The sequence below is a fragment of the Antedon mediterranea genome, chromosome 2 (genome assembly GCF_964355755.1).
Source record: "Antedon mediterranea chromosome 2, ecAntMedi1.1, whole genome shotgun sequence".
Lineage (NCBI taxonomy): Eukaryota > Metazoa > Echinodermata > Crinoidea > Comatulida > Antedonidae > Antedon > Antedon mediterranea.
In genome coordinates, this window is record NC_092671.1 from 6,495,087 (window position 1) to 6,519,976 (window position 24,890).

At 32.5% G+C, this 24,890-nt stretch overlaps 1 protein-coding gene and 1 long non-coding RNA gene across 2 annotated transcripts in view; one reads left to right on the forward strand and one right to left on the reverse strand.

Moving 5' to 3' along the window:
• LOC140040193 (acid-sensing ion channel 1A-like) overlaps positions 1–23,964 on the forward strand; it is a 35,562-nt gene extending 11,598 nt beyond the window's left edge. The window contains exons 3-9 of the mRNA XM_072085942.1: positions 9,167–9,354; positions 14,522–14,651; positions 17,900–18,090; positions 18,406–18,622; positions 19,484–19,649; positions 19,888–19,979; positions 20,259–23,964. Coding sequence (XP_071942043.1) covers positions 9,167–9,354; positions 14,522–14,651; positions 17,900–18,090; positions 18,406–18,622; positions 19,484–19,649; positions 19,888–19,979; positions 20,259–20,401 — 1,127 coding nt within the window. The 3' untranslated portion in view covers positions 20,402–23,964. The remainder of the gene's footprint in view (positions 1–9,166; positions 9,355–14,521; positions 14,652–17,899; positions 18,091–18,405; positions 18,623–19,483; positions 19,650–19,887; positions 19,980–20,258) is intronic.
• On the reverse strand, positions 14,788–17,343 carry LOC140040194 (uncharacterized). The gene is made up of 3 exons (XR_011842693.1): positions 17,180–17,343; positions 15,718–16,371; positions 14,788–14,909 (listed from the first exon to the last, which is right to left on the reverse strand). It is a non-coding gene; the product is annotated as an uncharacterized lncRNA (long non-coding RNA).
• Positions 23,965–24,890: the final 926 nt, after the last annotated feature.

The following is a 24,890-nucleotide window of genomic DNA, read 5'->3' on the forward strand; positions in this document are numbered from 1 at the left end:
CGTTTTAAATGTTGTAAATTAATGCGCATATATGTTATTTAATATATTAACATTCACGAAATGTGTAGGCTGTAGGTTATTTCTCATGTTTTTCTTGCGCAAACGTTATTCTTAAAATAAAATATTCTCGAATTGCAGACGTTCATCTATCGAGTAGGCTAATGCAATCACCATGAATAAAATGTATACAACATCGTATATCTCGTGTTACAATTTATTAAAGGAAATGTATTTCAAAGAAACTACAGTGAAGAAAAGATAATGAAACAAGTGTAACTTGTATAGCCACAACGGGCCCATATCACGTAAATAGAATACGATAAGACTGAAGAAACCTATTAAATAACTTTTGCAACTGGCGAATTAGTTGATTATACCTGTACAAGTAGATGCCTTTTTATGGAAAGGTATACAGTCCGTTGAAATGTGTTATAGTGTAATCACTAAATCATTTGCTATAATATTTACACAAAATGTTAGAACGCCCTTTACTTCGTGTCTAGCCTAATATTGGGCTGGCCGTTTCAGAAAACCTGGACCCGCCTGTCGCTGTCATAGAAGTGCCACTTGCGAATACACTTAAACTATCATTACATTTTCACGTTATGCTTCTTGAGGAGAAGCATGAAGCATTATGCTTTACTTCATATTTAACATTACTACCTGGAAAGAGTCTTCCCTGGTAAAACCCCTGTCATGGTCTTAGCATGTCAGGTTGTTTAAACGGATACTGTATATTGAGTACCAGAAACATTCTAAGCAGTTGTGAAAAAGGTTTTTGTATTGTGTTTTTCGGCATCTTACCAACATTACTTCTCTCGATAGTAGACATTATGACAATAGCGTGTTTTTTATAAGCTTAATATGACAATGATAATAATAAGAATACATAATGTCAGGTAGAAGATATCACAATACTATTATGAACAGGATTATATGGTTGTCATATAATTCAGATTGAGATTAAGACTCTGAATTTAAATATGGATGAATGTTTAGTTTTTGGCCAGCTAAAATGATGCAAAATGATAATTGTATAGTCTAGGCCCCCCCCCCCCCAAAAAGATTTTCCTTGCACCGTGGCGATTAGATCATATGCTTACTCACATACTGTATTATCTATTTATTATTTATTTATTTAATCTTTCTTTATTCTGAAATACACTTTCAATACAATGTACTGATTTCCAAAGTGGTTCAGTTCTTAACTACATAAATGTAAACAAAATACGTACGCACATACAGTAGGCCTACTTCTGTTTTTAAATAGTTGATCATAACATTTTACCTGCGTTGGGCCTGACTTTATTGAACATTACATCTAGTACAGTACATCAGAACTGTCGATAAAATACTCGCTCTGTTTGACAGAAATACAGTAAGATAAGTTTCAATATTCAAGCATCTGTTCCCAAAGGCTTTCCGCAATAATGCATTACAACAACGTAAGATTCGTTTTTCGTATTCTTGTTTTGTACAATGGGCCTCAAGCCAAATGAAGCGCAAACGCACATTGACTGTAATTTATCATTTCTACCAAGATCATCGGACATATACAAATTATATGTCACCTATACATATTTTAAATTATTATGATAAGCTAAGTATTTATGAATATAAAATCTTGTTTTTTCTAATCCAAAGATTATATTGTCAAAATATTATATATTCTATTTAATTTATTAACTGGGAAATTATGCAGAGCATTTGATTCTGACATTAGATATTGACTTAATAATAATCTTTAAAGTAAATATTACCAATATTAAGGTGATGTGTATTCTAAGTTTTCAGAAGGGTTATTGGTGTTTTTTGTAAGATATCGTAACTCTAATAACACAAACTCATAATAATACCACAAAGTATCGAATCACAAAATAATGTAACTGTGTCCTATAGTCAACATTTTGTTTTTCTTCATATGCCATGTTGCCTTGCGGTTATAGTTTTATTATATGATGCTCAGCAACACTGAACCCATTACATTCAGTTTGAGATATCTCATTCTTCCCTCAACTTTCCCTATTAAATAATGATTAATTATTCCAGTTTTTCTTTCTGATCAAATTTCAATAAAGGATTTTATATCTTTTGTTAAATCAATCGTCAGCTGAAGAACTTGCAGGAATTGCATGATTGGTATATTATATTTTCCCACACCTGAACAATTTATGCAAACACTAGTTCCATATAACAGCCATTGTCTACGTCTCTCAGCATTTTTCGGATGAGCCACATTTGTACGGTTGATACGATATATTAATTTTTTTATTTAAGAAATACATCCCGGACATTAGTTTCAGCTTAAAACAGATAAGTGATCTCCGGTATTAACCTCCATTAATTTCTTTCAATTCTGTACATTTCTCATAGTAAGTATTTTTAGATTCCTTTCTTCTGTCCCACTGGACGACCCCTCAACACATTTTAATTTCGAAATGTGTCTACCGGGAAACATTTATGCCATGTGATACACGAGTAACATGTTTCATCTCGTTATACTCGGCCTATCAAGCTGATAACAATAATGATCCATTTATTCAAGCTTTTAAAGTACCTGGATGGTCATGTGTTCTGTATTTATACAGTATAAACGTAAATATACCCTTGATACAACCGAATGAGTTTGATAAATGCGTTACAAACGGAAATTTTAGCTTTCGATAAAGATACGATTTGAACAAAACCCTTTTCTTTAGTGTAATATTTACATTTCTAAATAAAATACACTGTCATATTATTAAATAACAGTATGGGAACATGTTGACAATAGCAATAGCCCATGGTTAGGCTACTGAACCAAGTTAGTAGGAGAATGTGTAAGTGTATTTCTTAATATAGCAACTATACTTAAAGTAGATGTTCCTTTTGCAATCGAGTATCAATTGTTTTTTATGTTATACAATATTATTGAACAGGGAAAAAACGATGTAAATGTAGAAACTATCTTAACTTAGTAACAGTTAGTGTTGATGACACAGAATAATGATAATTAATGAAGGTTCATTTCAATCAGTTATTATAATGACAAACATGCCACTGGCGAGACTCGAACCTGCGAACTGTCAATTAAAAAAGCATAAGTAATCCACCCACACCAACTTACATTTTCGGACGCGTACGTAATTCAAAGGGTTAGACAGAGCATTATACACTCAGAGAATTGATAATGTTGTGAAAAAATAGATGTGTCCTTTATTCAACTTCAAGTTTTACGTGCCGGTGTCATTGTCATGTGTAATGAATCCAATTCAATGATACACATTTTCTTGCAAATAGTATAAATATTATCCTTATAGACTGGCATGTGAGTGTGAGTAGTGTTTGTTCAAGGTATTCAAAATCATTTTAGGAAAATACAGACATTTAAGAAACCGTTTTATACACAATAAAGCTGAAGAAAATAAAGACTAATTTAAGTTTATTTAAATTCAAGACAAGTGAAGAAATATTATAAGTCATGCAGGACTAACAAGTTAATAAAATCAATCATCGTTTTGATAGTGGTAAATGGCAAAATATGCATTGCCACAAACTATACATGGTCTATATATTATTCTATATTATTAATCATCTTTCTCGTCTGAAAACAATATGCAAAACTCAAATCATGTGACGCAATTGAAACTTCTATAAGTTAAGAAATATCTGTGTACCAGTATGTAAGCAATTATTCAAGATTTGTTTTTAGACGAATTGCTCCAAGCAATGAGTTTATATTGTTGTAGAATGTCTTCACACTCCAAGTTATAGACCATTATTGTAAGGTCTATGCACTATTAAACATGAGATTATTACCATTTATCTGAACCATTAAAGTTTCTAACAATTTACCTTAAAGAGTCGTTAATCTTGCACAACCGAGTCTAAAGCTTAAAGACCTTTTTATCAGACGTTTGGAAGTAAACTTTTTAGAAAGCATCTCCAGTGTATTTACCGTATTTACCTTTGTTAGAAACATATTTTAAGTGTTGTACTTGTGTGTATATATATTCAAAATCTCATAACATCATAGAAATAAACTCCATTACCCTTTATATAATGGTACAACCCACCATAAAAAAAATCTTTGTTTTCTAGATCTAGAAAACTAAGATATCTTAGGTCTTAGTTTTCTAGATCTTAGTTTTCTAGACACCCATCATCGGATCTAGAAAACTGAGACCTAAGGTATCTTATTTTTCTAGATCTAAAAAACTAAGATATCTTAGTTCTTAGTTTTCTAGATTTTAGTTTTCTAGACACTCATCATCGGATCTAGAACACTAAGACTTAAGATATTTTAAATCTTAGTTTTATAGATCTAGTTTTCTAGACACTAAAAAGAGATTCTAATATATTTCAGACATATTATATAGTATTGTCTGTCTGTTGTAGACTCTAGCTAAATACATAATAATAGGAAAATAAAGCTTAAAAATGAACCGTGAAAGACGTTTTGACTCCATCATGGGGTCATTATCAAGTCCAATGAACAAATTCTAAAATGCAACTAATTATATAACGTAAATCAGGGGTCAAAGTTTAATTAACAGAAGACCTATTGTTGAACATAATTTTCAGAAGGAAATAAAAGATCTGTAGGCCTACTGCTAAAGAAAATTAAGGAAATACACGTGCCTTATAAATAAAAGCAGCATTATGTTACAATATTTAATAGTACACATCGTGTTAAAATAAAGAGTAACGTCAATTTATCGTTTATCAACCCTTATGAAAAAATAAGAATTGTGTCAGTCGAACTGACAATTCTATTTTGAAACTAGAGAGGGCGTAATTTCAACCTCTTGAATTTGGTCGCCACACTTAAATAACCTTTGACTGGGTTTATGTTCTATTAAACATAGTACTGTATCTCTAGTTTCCTCTATGTTCTAAACTATAGTTTGGTTTGTTTAATTATTATCCATTTTGGATAGCTTTATTTTGCATAGAATAATTATATATTGTTATTTATGTAAAGATATCTTTATTAATTAAATTTATTCCCAAAATGTTCACATTTATTATGCTTTCTCCTGTGTGTGTATTCTTTGTGATCACTATTTTCAACACATTTGTTCTCAAAACATTTACATTCATAATGATTTCTCTCCAATGTATATTCTCAAACTTCTTCTCAAGTGGCTACTTTGCTTAAATTGCTTCACAATTATTCAAATGTATGTTGTTTCTCCCTTGTGTGTATTCCAAAATTGCCAGATTTACCGCAAAGGTGACTGCCCAAATTTTGGCTGTCATGAGAAAATTTCACTCTTAAATTTGGATCTGACTGATATATCACGAAGGTTGGAAGGTCTACGAAATGCAATAATGGATGGTTCCGGAAAACCAGTCCTGAGACGTTCTGGTGGACTGTCGAATGGGAATAGCCCGTAATGGAGGCAACCTAGAGTGATAGGTTGTGACAAATGGCACTCTGGTCGAATTTGGCTGACGTGGTTTGTACGTCAGTATCTGAAATCGAAGAATATCTTTTCCTTTCTTTATAACAGTTTCGGTGTATTCCTTCTTGTAATTTCTATATTCCGGAGATGTCTGGTGTTAGTTCGTGTGTACGATTCTGAAAATCTAAATCTGAAGAACAGATACGTCGGATACGTAATTCTTGACTGTACCGTATGTTTTTAGTACAGTGTCGGGGATGAAAACTGCTAGGGAGCAGGTACATATTTGTAACCGTAGGTTTACGGAATAGTTCGGTTTGACTGTACCATTTTCTATGATCACTATAGTGTCCAAAAAGTCAACGCTACTAGTGGATTTAGTACCTGTAAATTTGATAGTTGGGTGCGCTAAATTAATATTTAGAAGAGTACAGATTATCTTCACCGTGGGTACAAATCATGAAGATATCGCCAATGTATATAAACCAAAAGTAGCTTTGCGGGACAGAAAATTGGCCTCAAAGTGTCCCATAAATAAATTTGCAAAAGATGGCGCCATTTGTGTGTCAATCACTGTGCCATGAATTTGAAGGTATAAATGAAATTCAACGTTTTCAAAATATCTTTAAAGTATAATTATTCCGTATAATAGGTGTGGATTCTTTATCATTGTGAAGTGCTGTTTCTGGCTAATATTCCTATGCTAATCATCTAAAGTAAGGGGTCATTTGTCTAAAGAGGTCAAGTTGTCATGGTAATATGCATGTTCGGCTGTACCTACAATCATGTGAATGTGGGTTAGTCATATACAGTCCTTGCTGACAAAGTGCGAGGCAGCGAGGCAAGCTATGAGGGTACTTCCGGTTTGGAAACATTCCTAGTGGTTAATTGCTTTATATTTTAAATATGGAAGCACAGTAAACTCCTGTAATTCGAAACTTCAAATAAAAACAGTGAATATACTGCTGACTGTCGGAAACGCATACGCCTAAATGTCAACTCTCTTGTTTTGGCAGTGAGAATTCCTTATTGTTGTACTGTAATTCAATTTTGTGTAATAAACTCATCATGTTGTTTATTTTCATGATTGCTTTGTATTTCATTCAAGTCACTTTCCCAACAGTGCCCTAAAAAAGATTCATTTCATCCGTATGCGAAAAGGTAAACATATGCTATTCTAAATGATATAACTGCTATACACTATTCTAAATTATTCAATATCTTTAATAGCGATATACTGTACTTGTTAATTGTTATAAAATGTCAACAAAGGTATATGCATCAATTATGCCTCTCTATATGCATTAAGACTGGAAATGAATTAACAAAACATCATTCTCAACTGTAGACTATACTGATGTACAGCTAGTACTACAAAAAATAATAGTAACCCGATTAAATAGTATAGATGTCCTAATTAACAGGTAAAATTATAATAAATTAGCATGTACTCACACACTGTGATTCTCAAAAAGAATTGAAACTTGCAATCAAAACGAGTATAACAACTTGTTGACCTTTCTCAGTGAATGCTACTGTAGTACTAATCCCTGTACAGTACTGTATAGAGTATACAACGTACAAAGCAAGCCAATGCATTGGAATGTCCAAACCTAAACAAAGTGCCTTAATGAGAATACAGTGTGGTACCGATACTAGAAGTAACCAGAGTAACAATTCAAGATTTTTTTTCAACGCGAAAGCTATCTACGGCTGACAGTTTTGGAATTGTGTAAACCCGACTAATTAATAGGTCAATGCTGCTCGACCCAAAATAAGTCTGGGAATAATGTATTGACATTCTTTGAGGTTAAATAAAAACTCTTGTTTTATTTAATGCCCTGGAATATGTACATAATACTGTAGCTTAGCATATGATTCATAGTGGCCAAATCTGGCATAATTATGCCGTCTGGCATAATTTTGACCCATCTGGCATCTGGCATTTATGCTAGGCATAATTTTAGGAAATCTGGCATAATCTGGCATAATTTGAAAAACGCAAACATACAACATATTCACCACGATTTAGCATATTATCTGGCATAATTGCGAAAAAATCTGGCATAATTTGTACACAATCTAGCATAATTTGGCTGAAAACCCGAAGAGCTTTTTTTTTTTTTTTTTTTTTTTTTTTTTTTTTTTTTTGGCTTCCCACCTTTGTGGTACATAAAACATACACATAAACCGCCCTCTTATTCACTGTTTTGGTGCACTTTTAGCCTTAATTGTGTCTGGCATAATCTGGCATAATTTTGTGCTGCCACCTAGCATAATTTCATTTCGCTCGCTGGCCACACTGATATGATTATATTTTTGCTCTGTAGGCCTATACAGTAGGCCAGACTATATGAACACAAAACTGTTACTACTGATTGTTAAACAAAAAGAATTGATATAGTAACAAATCATTATATCTGAAGAAAAAACAATTATTAAAAAGTCGAGCGGCGTTTTTTTGTAAGAAATATTTCTTGTTATTATATTAATGTTACAGGTAAAAAATCAAACTCTGTGGAACATGTTATGTTGCATATTCAAGATCTGACTCTTTATTGACCAAACAACTTTATACATTAACAATCTAATCACTACAATTAATGTTATACTACATAGTACTTACGATTAGTATATCATTCTTTTAACTATACTGAAATTCCTATCTGCTTCTTGGCATAGCAACAGGATAGTTCTAATGTATAAGCAGAGCCTAGTAATTAATAGCCAAAAGTTCAAGGTTGGTAAATAGTAACTAGTGTGGTAAGCACACAGTCCATATGCAGTTATACATTAATGTTCACCGTGTTATACTACAATTCACTGTATTTTCTTCATAATATACTCACATGCATTATGAATTAATTATTATTTTATTTTATTTTAATTATAAAGGATGACACTTCGTTTAAAATTTAGTTTCTTCAGTTACCATATTTTTTTTAATCTGCTTTTTTTGACATTTTGAAAAAAAATTCTTTAAAATTAGGAACATTTGATTAGCGTTAAGATTAAGCGCCAAATGGGTTAAAATATGCACAAAAAAAAGGCACAATTGTCTACAAGATTTGGTCATTGTTCTTAAAATCTCATGGTTGTCCTAATTTAATAATCTATTTTAATGTGAGTTCATCACATACAAAGTATAACAAAATGTATAAGAAGGCTATTAATAACATATAGTATATGGGCTATTAATACGTCTATCAATCAAGTTCTAGTAATTAATAATTAATATTAATAAAAGTTTCATTTAACAAAGTGGAAACATGTTAAGTTGTATATTCAAGATCACAATTCAATGGAGTTCACCAATTTGTCCCAGAAACTAAACGTCCAGTGAAGAGATTGACCAGATGTTTTTCATGACTATAAAGAAAACAGCTTATCTGACCTTAGACATCGTGAAACCATTGGAGATTTTTCACATTTAAAGTACAGATTTGACAACCATTATTCATCATTGTATTACCTTGAGACATCGTTAATCAACGCTCCCAAAAAGGTACCAGGATCAATTAGAACCAATAGTTAAGCTCAAAGATGATGTAATGACATATGATAATGAACAGAAGATGTAGAATTTGTTTCACTTTAATGTGTGTACTGTTTATAGGGGTTTGTTAAACATTGAAACACCATAGACATTCTTAACTATACAAAAAGGTGAATAGTGTGTACAATTCTTAATAAGGTACAGCATACTATATAACAGTCTTGTTATTAATTTGATAAATGAGGAATGTAAACAACATTGATAATTATCTTATATTTTGCAGGTATACTTGATTCAAATTTTACTCTCAAACAAGCTGAGCTGTATCCTGCGTGGTTTCAAGAGAAGGTGGCTAATATTACAGACTGGGAAAACCTTCGTAGAAATGAGGATGGTGATAAGGAAGAATGGTTCAATATGACAGAGTTCATTCGAAATACAAGCTTCCAGATTGATGATTTATTACTCTATGTAAGTGTTTCGGTATCTTCAACCTACACATTATTTGTCTCTACTATTTTATGTTATTGTTACATGTTCATTTTTAGTCGCGTGGAAGCGACTCTATAGTTCACTATGTCGGTCGGTCGGTCGGTCTGTCTGTCTGTCGGTCTGTCTGTCTGTCTGTCGGTCCGGTATCACTATGCGTTTTATCGCTTTCTGACCTTATCTTGATATCAGTTTAATCTAGCTAGGTCAATTTTTCACAGTATATTCCTTATGGCCAGGAATCAATGTGGTTATGTTTTCACGGTGCGCAATAAAAAAATACGCGGTCTACGCACGATTTAACGAAATCACGTTTGTAATCATATCTTCACAACCATGAATCACAATTAAATAAAATTTGGTACTCATAAATTTCAGGGCATAAATCATCATATGGCAATACAATTACGTGCGTAGCGCATGTAACGCATGCGTACGCGCGCTTAACATTTTCAAAATTTATTTTCGATGAAATAAGAGTACATTTCAGGCAATTTTAAGCGTTTACAAAATGACTTACTTTTCAACTCGAAATTACGTTATACGAGCACGTCGAAAGTGACAGGCTACGCACGTGTAAATTAAAAAAAAATAAATGTTTTTAAACATTTCAACATTTTTAAACATGTTCAGTAATTTCGGTCAGTATAGTTCACTATGTCGGTCGGTCGGTCTCTCTGTCTGTCTGTCGGTCTGTCGGTCTGTCTGTCGGTCTGTCGGTATGCCTGTCGCTCCGGTATCACTATGCATTGTAGCACGCGACTTAATGGCTGTTGGCCTTGTTTAAACGTATTGTACTATTACAAACCCGTTTCAAAACTCGTTGCAAACGAATAAAAACGAGTTTCAAGATTCGCTGCCTACACATTGTATTAGAAACGCCTTTCAAGATTCGCTGCCTACACATTGTATTAGAAACGCGATTCAAGATTCGCTGCCTACATATTGTAGTAGAAACGCGTTTCAAGATTCTGAAAGATACAATTACCGTATTCAAATCATTTGAAATAAGAAACTTTTTCTGATTTATTCTTAAATATTTAAGTTTGGAACTAAAGAGTAAAGTACTAGAATGTTACCGTAGGTTTCATTAAATTCTCTATCCGAATATCGCCAAACTTGACCACAATGATCTATTTTCCAAAATCTCCACAGAGTTAGATTTTGATTTGGGATAATTGTATTTTTTTCTGTATTTTATTCAACAGCAGTAGCAAAAACATTGAAACATCAGGAATCATTTAGTTACGTCACGATTCACCATCATAATAACATTCATTGTCATCACCACCATTGATTTACTTATTCAATTCCTCTTGGTCGTTTAAATCCTCCTGATTGATTGTAAATCGATCATTTTACTAGATTGAATATCATCATTGCTGGAGAATTCCACAGCCTTGGAAAATAGTACCGCCCCCTAATACATGCGACAACGTTCCAAAACTCATGATTTCTTTCCATTTTACAACCTGGTCATTATCATATTTCAACTTTAATATTATCAATGATGATAATACCAAACGATCAATAAAAATAACAGAAAATGAGCGCTTTAGCTTTCACACAATTTAATGGTCAGTTTAGCTTATTGCTTTCTTCGCAATAAATGTATTTCTGAGAGAAATAAAAACGATTGAAACTATAAGGAAAGCATCATTTGAATAATGGTTTGCTGATGACGTGAAATTACGCACAATTGTATCGAATGTCACATTTAATACATTTTAACATGATCAATTCAATTTTTGTTCAAATTAAAATGTGTATTTGTTACGCACATAGTTTTGTGTTTTGTTTTTAAAAATTATATTGACCATTTATAGTTATATATTTAGGATCTTAACTCGTAGTAATATGTTTTGTATTCAATATAATATGAATAAAAATGATGATAGATGAGGGCGTATCAATTTGATTTCTGGTGTGCGTGAGGGACTATAGTTCTTTTCCGTTGTACTACGCCGAGAATGTTAAAAAGAGTCGCTATCAAATTGGTAATACCATGAAAGCCCTAGTGGTCTAATAGTTAGGACATCTGACTATCAAGCAGAAGGTCCGGGTTCGAATCTCGGTTGGAGACTTTTTCTCATTCTCACAGGTTTCCTCATCTTATCGTTTTAAATTAATTAATTATATTTCAGTATATCACCGGGCGGTTTAGAATTAATGTTCTATGCTAATGCAATAGAGTTGGATCTATAGGCTATGTATTTATTAATTAAATCTACTGTTTTTTAGCCATCTTTACCTTCGTTACTCATCCTATGATTATCTGAAGAGTGTTAAATTAATATACATTTCAATTTCTAAACATCAATTTATGTAGTAATATATAATAAACATGTATGATTGCTTAACGTGTTAACTCATTAAAATGCCTATTATTATTAATATCATTCGTATGCACTTTTAGATTAATGCACGTTTCGTATTTTGTATACTGTAATTTGAAATGTGAAATGTTGGGAATGTATGGTACATGTCAGTTTTTGGGTGGGAAGATTAATATATACAAAGTATATCCTGCTGTAGTTGAGCTGTAGCTTGCCTTCCAATTCCAAGGTCCGGTGTTCGATTCTGCCAATAACTTATGGCACTTTCTACTCCACTCCTTTAGCCTAAAATGAGACTTTTATAACAGGGAGTTTCTACTTATAAGCTGTGCTTCAGAGATTCCCCCTTTCCATTCTTTTGTCTTTGTAATGATTATTTATGTATGTTTATGCTTTTTTGTTGTGAATGGAAATAAAGAAAGAAACAAACAATTAACAAACAAACGATTAATTTTATAAACTATAGTTTATCCATCTTGTTTGGCGAGTTATTCGGATGCATATGAAATGAAGTAGGGATAAAAAACGAAAATATGCAGTGACACTTATAATGGTAGAAATAGAAAGTTGAAATTCGATTGCTATTATTAGGATAATATCATTCTGTATTACATATTTCACAGAAATGTGTTTAGTATAATGGTGGTGGTGACACTGAGAAATAACAATCTTTGAAACTGGTCGATGTTAAACTGACATTGTATGATTTCAATATCAAAACGATATTCATACTTCAACTGAATATGCAAATTAGTAATGGAGACTCCTCGTCACGTGTGATTGCTTCTTTCTAATGATCCGAAACTAGAATTCTGAATTCATCTGCAATGAACCGCTACCTGATTGTTATCAAACAGTACTTGGTGATGTTTTTCACAGTTTTCAATCCAAAATATTATGAAGATGCAATCAATTCTCACTTCTAATGATACTTTAGTTCATCTCAAGTTACTGTCTTTGGCTCGTTGCAATCATTTCTTATCTTCTTAATGTAGCAGTTTTCGTTAAATTGATTAGATATATTTATTTATATATTTTATTTACAATTGTTTATTTTGTTTTATATTTTAACGTATGCTTAATAAGTAAATGTTTGTGTGCACCATAAAGATCAATCATGAACACAAGCGCAGCCTGTTTTCAACCTGTTTTTAGTCGACAGCTCACTACGTCGGTCGGTTGGTCGGTCGGTTGGCCGGTAAACACTAACTTGAGCACGCGACTGTAGCAATGTACATGGCCTTGTTTTCTTGTTCACTAGACTAGATTAAAATTTTCTGGATATTGACAGTTTTAAGAAAGTGACAGTTGAAAGTTGTGCATGGAGAAGAAACACGTTACGTAAGGTTGTGTGATTCCTTGAACTAGACAGACGTGTTGGCTGAACATAAGAATTAAAATGCCTCCACGTGAGATATCTGCATTACTTATCAATCTCAGTTTTGCAATTTTCCCTTCGAGTTTGGTAACATTTGTGGGCTGTTGATGTGTAAATCAGATAGTATCATCAATCAAATCATGTATTATTTGAATTTCTTTTGCCCGAGTATATGTTTTAAATGAATAACGTCAGATAATCTAAAAGCATTGAATAATTGAGTGCATGCAAAGTCAATAGCATTTGCTGTGTGCCATATTAGAAGCCTCCGCTCATCTCTCACCCAGTTATAACTTGTCAAAAACTGTTAAAGACTGATTTTCTTTTGTGTACCGCTCTGGGCAAGTTAAGAACCGTTACAATCCTAACATCTCTAGGTGTAATTATATTTTAAAATGGAATCAGAATTTAGAATTATTTTGGAAAATCTGATTGCACTCTCAATCAACCTCAGGCACATATTACTGTTTGCGTCGTAGTTATGTAAAATTGCAATACGCGGATAAAGTAATTATGACACACACGACCAGAAACTTATTAAGCCGCAAATAAGTTCCAAAGTGTGTAATCAGCATGACTTTTTAAATAAATGACAATGTTTCAGTATAAGGTCATTTTAAACAAATCAACAAATGTTTTTAATAATGTTCTATGATGGTCGATCTCTCTTTTTGTCACTAAATTGAAATTATTTGGCTTTGTTTAAGAATGTTTCACGGTTGATTTCAAGCTAGATAGTTTAAATTAATTTGACTGTGAGTTGTTTTTGCTTTCACACATAGGCTAGTTCTACTCAACTTACTTGTTTTGTGGACTGCCTGTATGCACTCCCTAAGACGATCGAGAACTCATCTGTTTATTAAAAAGAAGTGTGTAATTTGGAATTATAGGAAATACTTAAAGATAATACTCCTGCAGTTATTAGATCATTGCAAGTTCAGCGGTGTTGAAACAAGGCCAACAGCCATAAGTCGCGTGCTCTCAGAAAAAAATGAACTTTCAAAAAGTAATGTACTTTAAAACTTTTCTGTACATCAAAACAGTTCAAAAAGTACAAAAAATCGATAAAACGCATAGTGATACCGGACCGACAGACAGACCGACAGACCGACCGACCGACATAGTGAACTATAGAGTCGCGTCCACGTGACTAAAATCATATCTCACGTTTGTGGATATGAATAAATCAATGTTTCAGAAGTCGATATAATAATAAGAATATCTAAATGTCAAGCAGAATATTCAAAATTATACGTTTGTCACATAAACAATTTCTTCTAAATTCTTAAAATGTCTTTTAATGTGGAAAACATTCTCCCTTTTTGATACATGATTATTTTCTTCATTTTAATATATGATTAACAAGCAATTAAGTACATGATTGAGTCGTTAAGTGTTATGCAATGATCAATTACTTTCTTATTCTCTATTTTAGTGTGAATTTCACGGAGAAAAATGTGGAAGAGAAGATTTTGATCATGTGTTCACCCATCTGGGGAATTGCTATACTTTTAATAAATACAGAAACGATTCGGCATTAAAGTATTCCAAGAGAGCAGGCGCGGGTAAGCAATTTCTGTTAATTCCTAGAATATTATAAAGCTCTGTCTACATTTTCAAACTAGTTTGACAAAAAGGTGTGATGTGCCTAAATATGGTAGTGGTATACCCAAATATGGTAGTGATATGACATCATCATGTCTATGTAAGGATGTGGACGACAACACAAAAGGAAAAACACGCCTTTTCTCACTTTTACCACGGTCCGGTGGTGTATTTGGTTTTAATTTGTTTTTAGCATAACAATAGAGATCAGTATGGTCCTGAAAACCACATAATAAATACAATGAGAAACAAAAGTAAATAATATTCTAAAATACAAGCCAATTCTTAGTAACGACCTCAACTAACAGGCGACTCTAATAAAAAGGATTCTCTCTGAGGACTGCGACTATTACGTCAAACGGCACGTCTACCTAAACAGCCTCTGTATACTTTGTTAGAGTATACAAATACCTAATTAATTACCTACACAATTGCATCATAAGTGCCTGAATATTACTATTATATTACTAGAATAAATGCATGTTGGAATTTACTCACACTATTTGAATACTAAACTTAGTCTATTCATTGAATCAAGGAGTTATAATCTTAGGTTTGTGTAAAATATATACACAATAACAAATCCATGGGCGCAGCCATTTTGTATGACAAATAGAGGGCGCACTACATGACGATCTATCACGAGCATGGTAGCCTCGTGTATACAAATTAATCAAGTGTGAACTGTAGGATGAACTATTTTATACAAACTGTTAACTAGAAACTATCTTCTATAAACTAAACATTACTAAATCTATCTAAACATATTTTGTTAATACAAAGAAGGTTTATCACAAAAGTATATATTATAACATTATATGGCATAAAATCCTAGTTCAAAGATTGTAACACAATACTATTCAATAGGCTTCCTAACTGCACATTCCATGAGTCAAGGTTAACCCAAAACAAATGTCTAGGCCTATGAATGCAATCATCTTAAAATACAACATTAATGTTTCTTAAACATAACAGAATCTTATAAATGTATAACAAAGTAATATATGTATAAAGTAGAGTAATTACCTTTTAATCAGATCTTTAATTAAGTAAGAGACAAAACTATCTGCTTCCTTGACCGGTTCATGAATACAAAAGAAAGAAAATCATTTGAAAAAGACTGTTACAATTATAGGGGGCAGTAACACCTATAGGGGGCAGTATTTAATTATCACATGATTAGATTAATCCCCACACTCCCCTGTTTAAGCTGAGTTTGTCCTCAAACTTAATATTATTCACAACAAGAAGAATCTTTTCAGCATTTTCAGAGTCAATGCCAGCATCATCAGGCCAGTCAGGGTAAACGTCCCCAGTACCATCGTCTTCAACAAAGGACTCTACACATTCCCCTTCGGCTCCCACAAAGTGTCTCATCTTCTTCTCTGGGAGAACATATACTGTGTTTCCATTACCATGGGCAGCACGCCTAGTTGCTTCTAGTTCGGCTCTTAGCTCATCAACCGTCCTCTGCACATCTCGCAACGATGCCTTGCTTGCCATCACTGATCTCTAATGTTAAAGCCAAATACGATCCACGATCCCACTTCTGACACCAAATTGTAAGGATGTGGACGACAACACAAAAGGAAAAACACGCCTTTTCTCACTTTTACCACGGTCCGGTGGTGTATTTGGTTTTAATTTGTTTTTAGCATAACAATAGAGATCAGTATGGTCCTGAAAACCACATAATAAATACAATGAGAAACAAAAGTAAATAATATTCTAAAATACAAGCCAATTCTTAGTAACGACCTCAACTAACAGGCGACTCTAATAAAAAGGATTCTCTCTGAGGACTGCGACTATTACGTCAAACGGCACGTCTACCTAAACAGCCTCTGTATACTTTGTTAGAGTATACAAATACCTAATTAATTACCTACACAATTGCATCATAAGTGCCTGAATATTACTATTATATTACTAGAATAAATGCATGTTGGAATTTACTCACACTATTTGAATACTAAACTTAGTCTATTCATTGAATCAAGGAGTTATAATCTTAGGTTTGTGTAAAATATATACACAATAACAAATCCATGGGCGCAGCCATTTTGTATGACAAATAGAGGGCGCACTACATGACGATCTATCACGAGCATGGTAGCCTCGTGTATACAAATTAATCAAGTGTGAACTGTAGGATGAACTATTTTATACAAACTGTTAACTAGAAACTATCTTCTATAAACTAAACATTACTAAATCTATCTAAACATATTTTGTTAATACAAAGAAGGTTTATCACAAAAGTATATATTATAACATTATATGGCATAAAATCCTAGTTCAAAGATTGTAACACAATACTATTCAATAGGCTTCCTAACTGCACATTCCATGAGTCAAGGTTAACCCAAAACAAATGTCTAGGCCTATGAATGCAATCATCTTAAAATACAACATTAATGTTTCTTAAACATAACAGAATCTTATAAATGTATAACAAAGTAATATATGTATAAAGTAGAGTAATTACCTTTTAATCAGATCTTTAATTAAGTAAGAGACAAAACTATCTGCTTCCTTGACCGGTTCATGAATACAAAAGAAAGAAAATCATTTGAAAAAGACTGTTACAATTATAGGGGGCAGTAACACCTATAGGGGGCAGTATTTAATTATCACATGATTAGATTAATCCCCACATCTATATATGGGTCCATCACATTTTTTGTCACATAAACTTTTATAGTGTAGACAGAGCTTTAGCCATGCATTTTATTTGTTAAAAGAGTATTCGTCAGTAATACTCATTACTCGTGCAACATTATTATACATAGGCTATATACGCTAAACGACAAAAGCCAATCCAAACTGTTAGCTAATTTTGTTCCATAAACATACAATTTGCCTAGTTTGTACATTACATAAAGATTATAGTGTAGAAACGAACAAGTTTTGTTACCTATTTCAAAATGTAATCAAGTATACTGTGTAAGTCTGCAATTTTGATAGAAATAAGCATTTGATCTATCAGTCCTAAGAACATTTTTTAAGTGCAAGGATTTAAAATGCATAAAGGTGTAGGCAATCTGAAAGCGGGCACTAGATAAATTAAACGCCTCCCTTAAATTATATTGGCCGTTTCCACTGCCGAAGTGTTAAAGTCAATATTACAGTATATATAGTTAAACACAATTGAACAAAATAGTTACCAATTACTTACGATACTTTGTCTATATTGTTTTTCATCTAGCTGACGGTTTGACCGTTGCTTTAGACGTCCATACAGATAAGTACACTCCAATAAGCGAGGGTAAACAAGTGCCATCGGATGTTGGAGTGAAAGTACAACTTCATAATGCAACGGAACCACCTTATGTTTATGAACAAGGCGATACTATAGAGCCGGGGACGCACACACAGATAGGTTTCACAAGAGAAGAGGTAAACATATTTCCAAAGAATGTATAGTAAATTAATATTAATTATATTAATTATTATATATTATTTTAATTATATCGAATTTGAATCCCTGTCAACGTAACGAAGACAGTCACGTGGTTTTTGATCCGCCGACTGAACAAAATATCGTTGTTCTATTCCAACTATTCCATTGAGAAGAAAGTCAACTTTCAAAGCATGTCCAGATGAATGGTTATTCATACGTAGGCATCTAGTGTCTTGTTCTTAGCAATTTTAATTAATGTAGGCCTATCTTATTCTCATATTATCATTTTTTTCTTTAAAAAACCAAAACAGGTCATTGCTTTACCAGAACCATATGGAACATGCCACACATTAGGAGTAACTGAATACGGCTACTTCGAACATTTTAGTTATTCCGGGTGTCGTATTGAATGCGAAACAGAAGCTGTTCGTCAAAAGTGTGGTTGTAGGCTGGTAGAACAACCAAGTAAAAATTCAATTCCAGCAGTGTGTGCTATAGAGAAATATGAATGTGCTGTTCAAGAACTTGGTGAGTTCTCATAGGTGGATAAAGGTATAGACAAACTGTGAATTTGATACCCTTGCTTAAATTTTACAGCTTCAGTAAACTGCATAACGCAAATAATAGATGGCCACAATTCGGCTCTGGTTTTATTGCGAAATGTAATGTCTTTCAATATATCAACTTCAATCAAATATTTGTAGTTCAACTATTATAGTCGGCCTAGTTCAAGCTAATTCAGCCTTTGATACATTTTTATTCATAAACCTATACATAGATGGTCTGCTAAGATATATCCTCGAGGGATATATTTTCTCAAAGTCCTAAAAGAGACTACTGTAAATTCACTAACTTGTGCGTCTATAGGGTCATAGCCATTGGCTCGGTATAAGGTGTAATCACAGCGCCCTCTATAAATCGATTTGGACAAAAATAGATCACCGCTGGTCTAATAATACTACTGTATAAAACAAATTTCGCTAGAAAATACAGTATAACGTTTTTCATTCTTGTGGAAGATATTGTTTAATACTGAAAGTTGTAGAACCGCCTTTAAGAATAAAAATTAGCTATTATGCTTAGGATCGATTCAAATTATACGTGGGCTCAGTATGTTTAATCTGTTCTGAATAAAATGAAATTGCGCCCTCTGTTGATCTGAACATAACAGGAATACATCTTTTTTTTCTGATTTTGTAATTTTGTAATTTTGTAGTTGTAATGTGTGGTATTTCCAATCTGCAGGGTCAAATGTCAAATCAGGGGTTATACTGATCGAATTAACTCATGTTTACATTATCATATGTGATTATAATAATTATTTGTTTTTATCAGGGATGTTTTTAGAGCCTGTCTCACTGTTTTAACCATCTTTGATTTATTCAATAGATAACTACACTTATGGACATTCAGATTTTGAATGCAGTTGCCGACTACCATGTTCTTCGGTAGTCTATCCACTCACGTTGTCCTCGTCCAGACTTAATCCTAGCTTTATGAGTTATGATCTAAAGCAACGTTTCCAAGATGAAAAGTACAACGAATCGTATGTCAAGTAAGTAAACTATATAGATGGCGCTGTAGTATTTAAATTATAAATATGAATACAAATCCGATCTTGCAGAAAACCGTTTCAGAACGTAAGCTCCACCTGTATTGCGCCCCCTATATTCATAATAAGATATGATAATATGGCTCTGGGCGCCCTCTAACTGATTTTCAGAAAAGAAAAAGTTTTCGCACCCAAGCCTAACAGCACATACCTCACCATAACAAGTTTTTTTTTTTGCCAGAGCTAACATTATGAAGGTCAGTGTTTATTACAACCAACTCAGCTATCAACGAGTTCTGCAAGTTCCTTCTCTTGACTTTTTCACTCTCTTATGTAAGTATTTGTTATAATTTATAATTATTATATCTTTTTATTTTCTTCATTACAAACAAATTGTTTATGTAATGTTTTCATTGATTGATCCAAAATAAAAAATCCAACGGGCTATACTATCTGCAAAAAAATAATTTCAGAGCTTCAAAATTTGCTACGTTTGATTAAAAACAAAGATTGTCTTCTTCGTTGATATATTTGTTTTTAAATCATAATAAACAGATGTAAACGAAAACGTTTTAGCTTGATGTTTAAATTATAACTATTTTATTTACACAGCTCAAATTGGTGGTAGTATGGGATTATGTGTTGGGGCAAGTTTACTGTCAATGGTACAATTGATCGATTTCTGTTTTGACGTCATTAAGGAGAAGGTCAGAGGTCGACTCATAAGGAAACGACAAAACATGGAGGACTTATGACATCAGATGGAAAACATCGAGCTGTATTTAAGAAAGTGACTTTAAATGGAGCATACATTCAGGGCAAATTATTTAAAGCGCCCTTAACTGTCATCGTGTTGCATCGTGGTGTGTCTCATCGCAAGTCTGTAGTTGAATGTTTCTTGTGGCTCTGTGTTATATTTTGCAATAGTTTGAAAACAAAATACAACTGTCAAAGTTTTATTTTGTTTAAATTGAATTAGCAGTTAGCAGAAGGTGCTCAGAAGACATCATATAAGTTGCTACTCGTTACGCGATTGAGTAATACTGCCATCAACGGCTGCTGGTGAAAGAACGCACCCATCACTTTATCTCCATTTCATTGCTCGATGTTTTCATAAAAAAAATATTAGTTTAAAATAATATATTGATTAGCAATGTAATAATTTTGTATTATACATATGTATTATGTTTTCGTTACAGTTGGAGTACTAGGCCTATGGCGTCAGTGTCCATGTCGGGGGCAATAGTGTAAAATAAACTATACCGTCTATTGACTGGCATCATGGGATAAACCCCAGAACATCTATCAGAATAGTATTAAACATGTATTAAGATGTACATACGTAATAGATAGTAACAATATCTTATGCACAATTATGTATCTATATAATAATGTACCTACAAAGACTTGAATGTATAATATACATATGTCCTTAGTACGGTAACCTGCCATTTTTATTGGCCATTCTCAGTTCTCTAAAACTTTAATCCTTTAGTTCTTTTTCTATTTGTTTGTTTATATATCTTTTTTATTATTATTAGTGATTAGTTAGTTATCTTTAGTACCAATTATAATTTTTCTCCGGGCATAATTGAGGTACCTTTCAAATAAACCTGTATGAATATTAAATTTAGCAACATATTTCCATGTTTCTACTTAAGATTATGATATATAATTTTAACGTCCTGTGATAGTACTTTTTCTTTTATTCTAAAGTTATTTTAATATTTAATAATTTAAATAATCAGCAACGTTTTATATTCATTGATGATAGACCCAAAAATAAACTTATTTTTCTGCAGTTACCGTACTGCAGTGTGTACAACTACAACGTATGTTTCAATGTGGTAGTTTATGAGGCAGTCACTGCAGTAAAAACAATGTGTTACCAAACAATCTTGCTAAATAATTACTGCTGTACTGCAGTTAAATTACGGTATAAAATGATTTAATATTTATTGTACAGCGATGCTATAACATGTATATGAATGCGAGTATATAGAGTTTTAATTATTTAAAAATTTATCAGTTTTGTGTTTCGAATCATGATTAAGGTACGATGTAAAACCAACAAAAGGTAACAGGTTTAAGTTTAATTCGATAACTAGCACAGATTGTAGCTTTTACAAATTCTATAATATTTAGATTATATAACCAGTTGAAATAAATATCCCGTTCTTCCTGTAGGCCTATGTACAAAAAAATCGGCTGGGCCGATAACTCCTTTTGGGATGTATATTCCTGTCCAAAATATAGGCCTACTAATTTACGCTAGCGTAGACCAGGCAACGCACATTTACACAGTACTTTAATAATAATTAAAAATTTGCTAAATAAATTAGATAAACATGAGTTTTAATTATCAATATACTACAAAAAGACGTTAGTTTCTGAATACATTAAGCAATATATACTTCCCTGTAAACAAACAGTAAAACCATTAGTAAATTAATGAATTGTTTTAAAGAGTTGTAACTAGAATTGATATGTAATAGGTTGCCAAGAAATATGTACATTTATAACTAATTGTTAATGTTAATCATTGTACAAAGGGATATTCCTGCCTACACAAATTACTGAGGACATTTGATAATCGAGCGAATCTGTATGTATACCCCAATACATGGTCAGCATTATGTGGTGGAATAATATTATACCTTTAGACCAGCATTGTTCTCGGCTACAGCATTGCAGTGGTGGCACATGGATTTAACAATAGGCCTAGAGTATAATACAGTTGCTTTAAAACAGCAATTTTCAACATAATCATATTAATAGTGAGCTGTGGATTTACAATGATATGTATAGCAAGATGTGAATTGCTGGTACAGTATTAAAGTCGATCGAAACAGCAAAAGCTCTAAAATGCTGTGATTAAAGTATATATACTGTACCTACTTCAATAATTAAGTTATCATTATTGATCAGTACAGCAGCCGTTTAACTCATCTTCACACTGCTGATATTGTCATTAGGGTAATTGATGGAGTCGAACCACCGCCCAGATCGTAGACCAATCGAGTTTTTAAAACGGGAAAGAACTGGCAATTCGTTAAAACAAAGCAAACTTGCTAAAAATACAACCTACGCCTTTTTCAATATTGTAATCCTTGAGGGACGTATAGTGAAAGATCACTCATTTGATTGTAATTTATACATAATAAAGATAATTGGATTAGTTTCAGATAATCTCGCCGCGCCGCATGTAAAAAACAGAGGCGTAAATAAAAATATAACCTCTGGACTTTTTAGCGTCTTGTTAATTAATTGGTTATTCATTAAGGTAAAACAATCGTAATCTCCATAGACTGATTTTTTTTTTGTATTTTTCCATGCTTTGTTGTCATTACAATGTACTAACATTGAATATGTATTTATTAATAATAATATTTTTGTTGATATAATTAGTATTTTCAATATATCTATTGGTTACTGGTAATAACATTTTTACAACGCAATAAATAGTTTTAATGAAAGAGAATATTTTGTGTAAAAAAAACTTGTTGCAAGCCCAATGAACTATATAAAACTATGGCTTTATTTATCATAGAATACATTAATTGAATACTAACTGAAAGAATTTTTTTTTTTTAATGTGTTTTCAACAGAAAACTTGAAAACGTCAATTATTAATTAATTTATAGGTTAAGGTTTATGTGTTAGTTTGTGTTCACACGGTGTTCTAACGAACCCTTCTTGGAGCTTTAATAACAGCGTAATTGCTCATAAACTGTCAATGAATTAACACGAGTGTTCAATCGACTAGGATTTGAACTAATTAAGAAGCAATTTAAAATATATAAACTGTAACATTATTATAATTTTTGACTGCAGAAGAACTGATTGTGATATTAATCGTATTATTTTATGGCAATTTAAAATAATAGTATGGTGCATGCAACATACGCAATAGTAGATGTATGTAAAATAACTGCAAATTATTTTTAAAAGTACTGTAGTTTATATGGTAAGTATTGTGTGTATAACCTTCCACTGGACATATAATGCCATAATCATTGTAGATAAAGAATATTAAGAATTATCCCATTGGACGCAAAGTTCGGATGGTTCATCGCGTCGTGATTGATCAAGTTACGATGCGGTATACGTCATTGCGTTGCGTAATTTTTTATAACAATGAGATGTTTGTTAAAATTGGTTATATAAAGGCAAACATTTTTTTTTTGCGTTTTAAAGGAAAGAGCATTTTGTCTTCAGGAAAATCAAAAGTATTTTAGATTAAAAAAAGACAATATTCTTTGAATTTTCTCTTCATTTATTATTGTTGTTAAATAAAAATTGTTGAAAATACAATGAACGATTTTGTTTTATTTACGTATTAATGTGTTTGTTTTGCATACTCCGTAAACGCTCAGTCATCAGCACAAGAAAGACAGATGGATTCGGTTAGGACTGTCCGTCCGCCGGTCCGTCGACTTCAACCAGCATAACATAAGAAAAAACTATTGACTGGTTACAAAAATAATATTCACATTGATATAAAATGACATTTAAAAAAATTACGTTTAAAAACACTTTTATACCAAATATTTAGCCATACACCTACACAAAACGGTATTGTTGTTTGATTGGTATGCAATGAATGGAGTAAATTAGCATACATGTGAAAACATATTGAATGGAGGTATTCAAGTTGAGGCACATGTAAGTACCAACAGACATAAAATCTTACAATATTACAATCTATAATAAAGGGTTATATGAATTCGTTGAACAGGGATTTTGCTTTCATCATCTATAAAGATAAACAGTGGGTTTGTTGCGTACTTAACTAGACAGGGAAGAGAAATTATTCTACCTGGCTTAACCAATACCAGATTGTGTATACCGGCACAGGTCTTCCGGGGAAGCATGTCCTGTTCCACGCTTGACATTTAAGCTAGGCCTGCAAGGCATAATAAAGTTCGTCACAAATAAATAGAATAATTTCGTTATATAAAAAATCAACCAGTTCTGAATCACTATCGACATTGTTAAAACTTTGAGGGTAACATTTCTAAATCAAAATGTGGAGGTTGAAACATTTGAGGGTTGATTGGCTTAGGCCTACAAATACATTGCGAGTTGATGTGGTGTAATAGCCTAATTTCTTCTTTTACATAATTACAATATTTGATATTAAAGTCATGCATGCCTGATCAAACTGACTTACCGTACAACTAGCTTATGACATGTAATAGAAAACTTGTGTTTTTCTCTTCATTAGTCATTCTAGCAAATATG